The 7156-nt window shown below is 45.1% G+C and overlaps 1 protein-coding gene across 1 annotated transcript; it reads left to right on the top strand.

Annotated features, from left to right (window-relative positions):
* The first annotated feature begins 1233 nt into the window (after positions 1-1233).
* Positions 1234-2824, top strand: LOC142289897 (uncharacterized). The gene is made up of 2 exons (XM_075333837.1): positions 1234-1559; positions 1966-2824. Exons 1-2 carry the CDS (start codon positions 1234-1236, stop codon positions 2822-2824), a joined length of 1185 nt encoding a protein of 394 aa, XP_075189952.1.
* The last annotated feature ends 4332 nt before the right edge of the window (positions 2825-7156 follow it).

Below are 7156 nucleotides of genomic sequence, written 5' to 3'. Positions count from 1 at the left end.
CTTTTCCTCCTTATCCTCAGCTCCTGCACCTTCACTAACAGTTTCTCTGGTACCATGAGCCCCTCTCAATTGCTTTACTTCCCCCTCCCATCCAACCCACTTGTGAGATAACAGTCTGGACCTTATAGATATTGGTATCCCTTCGACATGCTCCTCTGCTTCCTCATGCTCCTCTGGACCACCACCTTCTCCAGCAGACTATTCAAAGTGTGCTCCAGCATGTAGATGACCGGAATAGTGATGCTGATGACAGCATTGTCAGCGCTTAGCATCTTAGTAGGCATTTTGAAACTGTGCAGAAGGGAGCAGACGTCCTTCATCTGTGCTCACTCCACAATCATGATTTGCCCTACAACCAGATTGTGTAGGGCCAGGCTATGCATCATGACATATTGCACCAGGGCTCGTTACTGCTGACCCAGTCGCAGCAACATGTGCATAGTGGAATTTCACCATGTAGGCAGATCCCATATCAACCGGTTTACCGGTAAGCCGAAAGACCTCTGTAGTGAAGCAAGTTGATAAGCTGTGTTGTGCAAATGGCAGAAGTGAGGACACAGCGACCGCACCTTCTGCAGCATTGCATCCAGGATGGGATACTGGAGTTGAAACTGCTATACAACCAGGTTGAGGATGTGAGCCATGCAAGGCATGTGTGTGAGGTTGCCCCAGGGTAAGGCCACCACCAGGTTTGCACCATTATCGCACGCAGCCTGTGACTCCAAGTTGAGTGGAGGCACCCATGGCTCAAACTCGACCTGGATAGTTGTCCACAACTTTGACTGCGTTCTCCAATGTATTTGAAGTACAAAACTGTCTGGTTGTGGTAAGCCCTAGCTGAGCAATACTGAGGTGTGGGGATTCTCTATGCATTGTTTGAACGCTGGTCGCATTAAGGCCACGTTCACACATGCGTTTAAATCACGTATGTGTTATGTGTAACGTATTTCATGTGCGTGTTGCGTTTTTAACGTCCGTTTTCTTGCTCCGTGTGAGATGCGTGTGGCATCCGTATGTCTGTATGAGATATCCGTGTGTCCGAGTTTGAAGTCCGTGTATAATCCGTATTCCATGCGTATGTCATCCATTTTTGTAGTACGTGTAAGCAGGGAAAAGTCTTGTAATTAATGGGAGAATATGTTGCTGCTCATTTGTTATCTTATCAATTAAAGAAGCCAAATAACCTGTGTCTGATTTGGTGTGCTATACTGGAGTGTGTTTTGGTTGTTTAAAATGTCTATTTCTAATGAGGCTCTACTTTTCCTGGCATGGCTGGTGTCTTGTCGTTTTGGCGTAAGGAGACATATGATACAGTCTCCAGAAACTCCTGAAAGAAGAATGTGGGTTCACCCAATAGTCCTTATGTGTCCAACTTATGGACATTTCCATTGCCTTTATGGAGAATTAAGGAGATATCCAGCCAAGTTTTCAGCATATTGCCGTTTAAGTGTTGAGAATTTTGACGCCATTCTGGAAATTCTCAGGCATCACCTCCAACTGCAGGACACATGCATGCATCTATGCACTTCGCCTGAAGAAAGATTGCTGGTGACGTTACGGTATGTTTTTTTTCGCAAATTTATAGGCATGTAATTTTTAAATGTGTATGTGTTATTCTTTGTTGACTGGACATTATTGAACAAATCACCAACTATATCATGGTTTTTCCAACAAAGTATACAGAATTATTGAATTATTGTTGGTGAAAATCTAAGATACTGGTTAGTTAAATATTTATTTTTTTTAAAAGTTATCAACAAAAATTTGTACTAAAATACTATATGTAAAAACATTCTATTTATAAAGTTAAATGTATACACTAATATGAAATCAAATGTTTCATTACTAATTTAATTCTGTAAATTTAAATTTTTGATATTTATATTAAATATCTTGCAGCAGCCTAAACATAATTTGTTATGTATTGTACAACACATCTCATATGTGTAATTTTTAATGACATAGGTTCCTGGCATCTGGAATGTCATACGGTGCTCTCCATTTTGATTTTCTACTGGGCACATCAACGATAAGTGGAATCGTCAGACAAACATGTGATGTATTATGGGAGCATCTTAAAAACCAAGTGATGCCCCAGCCTACAAGACAAACATGGATTGACATAGCCCAAGGCTTTAAGGAGCTAACTAATTTTCCACACTGCATAGGGGCATTGGATGGGAAACATATTAGCGTTTGTAAGCCTCCTAATTCTGGATCCAGATATTTTAATTTCCATAAGTATTTTTCTGTTGTGATTTTAGCCTTAGTTGATACAAATTATACATTTATTTATGTTGACATAGGAGCATATGGAAGTGCTTCAGATGCTCGGATATTTAGGTCATCTAGATTGGCAAGACGGTTGGTAACAATGGATTTAGATTTACCTCCACCCTCTCCACTGCCTGGTACTTCCGGTCCTCCAGTTCCATATGTAATGGTGGCTGATGAGGGCTTTGCATTATCCACACATATAATGCGACCCTTTTCAAGACGGGGAATTGATTCTGTTAAAGCCCAATTTAACCGTAGGCTTAAGGTTGCACGATGTTATGTGCAATGTTCCTTTGGTATTCTTTCTGCCAAATGGAGAATTTATCATACCACTATGCAACTCAACCCTAGTAATGTTCAGGCTGTGATTAAAGCAACAATAGTGTTGCACAACTATTGTAGGATACATGAAGGTAATCTCATGAGTGACATATCAACTCAAAATAACAATGACACTGTGGCAAGCAATGTGATGGATATGAATCGCCCTTGTTTGTCTGCCTTGCAAGTCAGAAACAACTATGTTAGTTATTTTGTTGACCATTAAAATGTATAATATATATAAAAAATGAGTGGGATATGGTTTGACCTTGTTTAATGACATTTGTTTCAGATATTTCAAGACTGTGCATAATACTAAGAATACAATGTGCAAAAAGTTCTCATATTATAGGGACATATATTTTTACTACATATTTGTGTTAAATTTTGCATTTTTCTGATGTTTGAGGGGTTGTTTCACTATTGTAATCAATTTACACCAATAAAATATTAATTTGCTTAAACAAGTTTCACAAATATTGTTTAATAATAAATAACTCAGATTTATTTATACGTTATGAAATATTTATGTTATTTTTAAATTTTAATTTTTGTTAATAAATAAAATAAAACATAAAAATAGTATATGCAGAGTTAAATTAAACTTGTTTATTCAAAACCATAATGATTCCTCTTACAAACATTTTTTTTTTTTAAAGTAACTCATTGCATGAAATCACAATTGGAAAAAAATGTTGCATATGTTAAATAGAGGCATAAGTATAATTTAACAAATTTTTAATGAAAACATTGTGGGTAATCAATGAAAAACAAAATCAGCCTAACTTTTGGCGTAAGTCATTATGGAACATTTGTTTTAAACATGTATTATTGTATTAAAGGTTGTTTGTCATCAATAATATCATTTTTTACAAATGCCTACTTGTGTTTATAACAAGACAACTGAACAATGACAATGTCACACATCTGTGGCTTACTTTAGTAATATCTAGTGATGAGCGAGTACTAAAAAGCTCGGGTGCTCGAGGCTCGGGCCGAGCATCCCAAGATACTCGTGTACTCGGCCCGAGCACCGAGCCCAATGTTATCCTATGGGAGACCCGAGTATTTTTGTGAAATGACCCCCCGGCAGCATGTAGAAACCCTAAAAATGTCACAAAAGTCTCAGAAGAGTGCTCAAATGACATGGCAACAGCATGGGGAAGACCCCTTGAAGCATTTATCACTCAAAAGTCACAGCTGTGAACAATTTTGTCCGCGTTTTACGCCATTTTTACGGACTCACCAGAAAACCTTCAAAAATGACACCAAAATGAATTTTCATGGCAGAAATGTTAAGGGCACACACCCAATAGTGAGATAGAGCTGGTGTATGTTACTTTTTGAGATTAATACATGAAAGATTTTACGTAAAACATTGTGTGGCACTCCGATGTCCCTGAGAAGAGACGTACATGAAGGCCTCTTGAGTCTAATGTGCCCATTTTGAGGAAGTGAGTCTTTGTAGTATTTTCCTTTGCCAGGGCAGTCCAAAATTGTGAGGTTCACCAATGCCCCTGCATACAGACGTGCATGAGGGCCTGTAAACCTGAAGTGCCCATTGTAAGGAAGTGGGTGTATTGTAGTATAGCCCTTTGGCAGGGCAGCCAAAAATTGGGAGGCTCCACGTTGTCCCTGGATAGAGACGTGCATGAGGGCCTGTAAACCTGAAGTGCCCATTGAAAGGAAGTGGGTGTATTGTAGTATAGCCCTTTGGCAGGGCAGCCAAAAATTGGGAGGCTCCATGTTGTCCCTGGATAGAGACGTGCATGAGGGCCTGTAAACCTGAAGTGTCCATTGTCAGGAAGTGGGTGTATTGTAGTATAGCCCTTTGGCAGGGCAGCCAAAAATTGGGAGGCTCCACTTTGTCCCTGGATAGAGACGTGCATGAGGGCCTGTAAACCTGAAGTGCCCATTGTAAGGAAGTGGGTCTATTGTAGTATAGCCCTTTGGCAGGGCAGCCAAAAATTGGGAGGCTCCACGTTGTCCCTGGATAGAGACGTGCATGTGGGCCTGTAAACCTGAAGTGCCCATTGTAAGGAAGTGGGTGTATTGTAGTATAGCCCTTTGGCAGGGCAGCCAAAAATTGGGAGGCTCCATGTTGTCCCTGGATAGAGGCGTGCATGAGGGCCTGTAAACCTGAAGTGTCCATTGTCAGGAAGTGGGTGTATTGTAGTATAGCCCTTAGGCAGGGCAGCCAAAAATTGGGAGGCTCCACGTTGTCCCAGGATAGAGACCTGTTAGGTTCTTAGTGCCTCTGTGCTTGCATTTAAAAACCGCATGTGTGTGCCTGTTGGTGGCAGCGTTAAGGTGCACTTGTGTGCGTTTTGCAAAAACTTGGATATATCGCACAAGTCTAGTGAATACACATCAGCACAGCATTGCAAAATGCGAAAGGGCGTTGGCAACGAACAAGGAAGTGGACGTGATAGTGGTGCAGGCAGAGACCGAGGTCGTGTGCAAGGTCTAATTTCGCCACAACAAAGGGCCACATCTACTCGCTCGCACGTCCTGTCCCAAATTCTTGGGGACCGCAGCAGTACACCGCTCTTGAACCAAGACCAGTGTCAACAGGTTGTTAGTTGGATAGCGGATAATGCTTCCAGTCAGATTGGCACCACCACAAACACTCTGTCTTCCACACGGTCAAGTGTCAGTAGCCGTGATACTGCACCGCACATTTCAAATCCTGATCCTCCTTCCTACCACCAGGCCGAGTACACGTCCATGGACATTACTGATCCCACACTTGGAAACTCGGAAGAGCTGTTCACGTTTCCATTCACACATTCTGGCCTCTCGCCAGCTCCTGTTGAAGTGGGCCATGACGAGATTGTATGTACAGATGCCCAAATATTTGAGAAGCCACGTTCTCACGAAGTTGGCAACGTGTCTCAACAAGGGGTGGACGATGATGAGACACAATTGTCAGGAAGTCAGGAGGAGGAGCAGGGTGCGGAAGAGGAAGACGACGTGGTGGATGATCCAGTAACTGACCCAACCTGGTAGGAGGATATGCAGAGCGAGGACAGCAGTGCACAGGGGGAGGGAGGCGTAGCATCCCAACAGGCAGTAAGAAGCAGGGTGGTGGCCCCAGGCAGACGTCAGGCAACCGTTCCCCGGAACAACAACACGACACAAGGTGCCTGTACAAATGTTAGGTCTTCCCGAGTCTGGCAGTTTTTTAAGTTGGCTCCAGATGATTCTAAAAAGGCCATTTGCAACACCTGCCATGCCAGCATCAGCAGGGGTACCAAAACTAGCAGCCTGACCACCACCAGCATGATCAGGCACATGTCAGCCAAGCACCCGACTTTGTGGGATGTACAACAGAGTCGAGGAGCAGTGCTTGCTGATGTCACTGCTATGTCTTCGCTTGTTGTGCATGCGAGCCAATCCCCTGTCCATGCTGCCCGCGAACAAGCCTCCTCCGGCCCTGCACCTGCAGTTGCCCACGCAGAAATAACACCATCATCAAGCACGTCCTTGTCCCAGCGCAGCGTTCAGTTATCCATTCAGCAAACCTTTGAACGCAGGCGCAAATACACTGCCAACGCCCCACATGCCACACTTCTAAATGCTAACATTTCGCGACTGCTTGCGCTGGAAATGTTGCCTTTTAGGCTGGTGGAGACAGAAGCATTCCGCGACCTGATGGTGGCAGCTGTCCCACGTTACTCGGTCCCCAGCCGCCATTATTTCTCCCGGTGTGCCGTCCCCGCATTGCATAACCACGTGTCACAAAACATCACACGTGCCCTGAACAACACTGTTTCAGCCAAAGTCCACCTAACCACAGACACGTGGACAAGTGCTTGTGGGCAAGGCCGCTACATCTTGTTGACGGCACACTGAGTTAATATTGTGGAAGCTGGGACCCAGTCTGAGCGAGGGATGGAACACGTCCTTCCCACACCAAGTTTTGCAGGCCCTACCTCAGTCAGGGTTTCACCCACACTCTACAGCTCCGGAATGTCATGCTCCTCAGCCTCCTCCTCCTCCTGCGCATCCTCATCCACTTTACCCTCCACACCAGTCCCAAGCTGGAAGTGTCGCGGGCGGAGGAGGGGACGCTGCGCTCTCCCACTGCTCGGGTCCGGCTGCCGCTGCTCTACAGCTGCTGCTGCTCGGTGGCTCGAGCGATGGCTGGATCCCGGGGACTCGAGCGGCGCTCCTCGCCTGTGAGTGAAAAGGGGTGATTTGGGTTTTGGGGATATTGTCCGTGACGCCACCCACGGTTGTGGTGATTGTGTGGACACCACCGCTGCTCTGGACGGGGATCCCGGGAGCCTGTGACAGGGAGCAGCTTTGTTGTTATTTCTCCCCTCCATGGGTAGGGGGGTTGGTTGTCCTGGGGCCCGGTGATGGGGTAGAGATGGATGACAGGCGGGTTGCGGGGCCTGATGAGGTGCAGGGTCGCAGGGGCAGCGCTGTGCCGCACGGCACGGAGGTACTCACTCAGCCCAATGATGATGACACAGTTCACGGTAAAACAAGTGGCTGGATGGACGGGTCCCTCGGACGGCTGCGGTTGTTCCTCCCTGCAGGTTAGTGATGA

Source organism: Anomaloglossus baeobatrachus, chromosome 2 (genome assembly GCF_048569485.1).
Source record: "Anomaloglossus baeobatrachus isolate aAnoBae1 chromosome 2, aAnoBae1.hap1, whole genome shotgun sequence".
NCBI lineage: Eukaryota > Metazoa > Chordata > Amphibia > Anura > Aromobatidae > Anomaloglossus > Anomaloglossus baeobatrachus.
Note: the sequence above shows the minus strand (reverse complement) of the source record. Positions and strands in the feature narration are given on the sequence as shown.

Coding starts and splice junctions, on each gene's coding strand:
- LOC142289897 (XM_075333837.1), top strand. CDS start 1,234: ATGTCTATTTCTAATGAGGCTCTACTTTTCCTGGCATGGCTGGTGTCT. Junction 1,560..1,965: donor AGATTGCTGGTGACGTTACG/GTATGTTTTTTT, acceptor TTAATGACATAG/GTTCCTGGCATCTGGAATGT.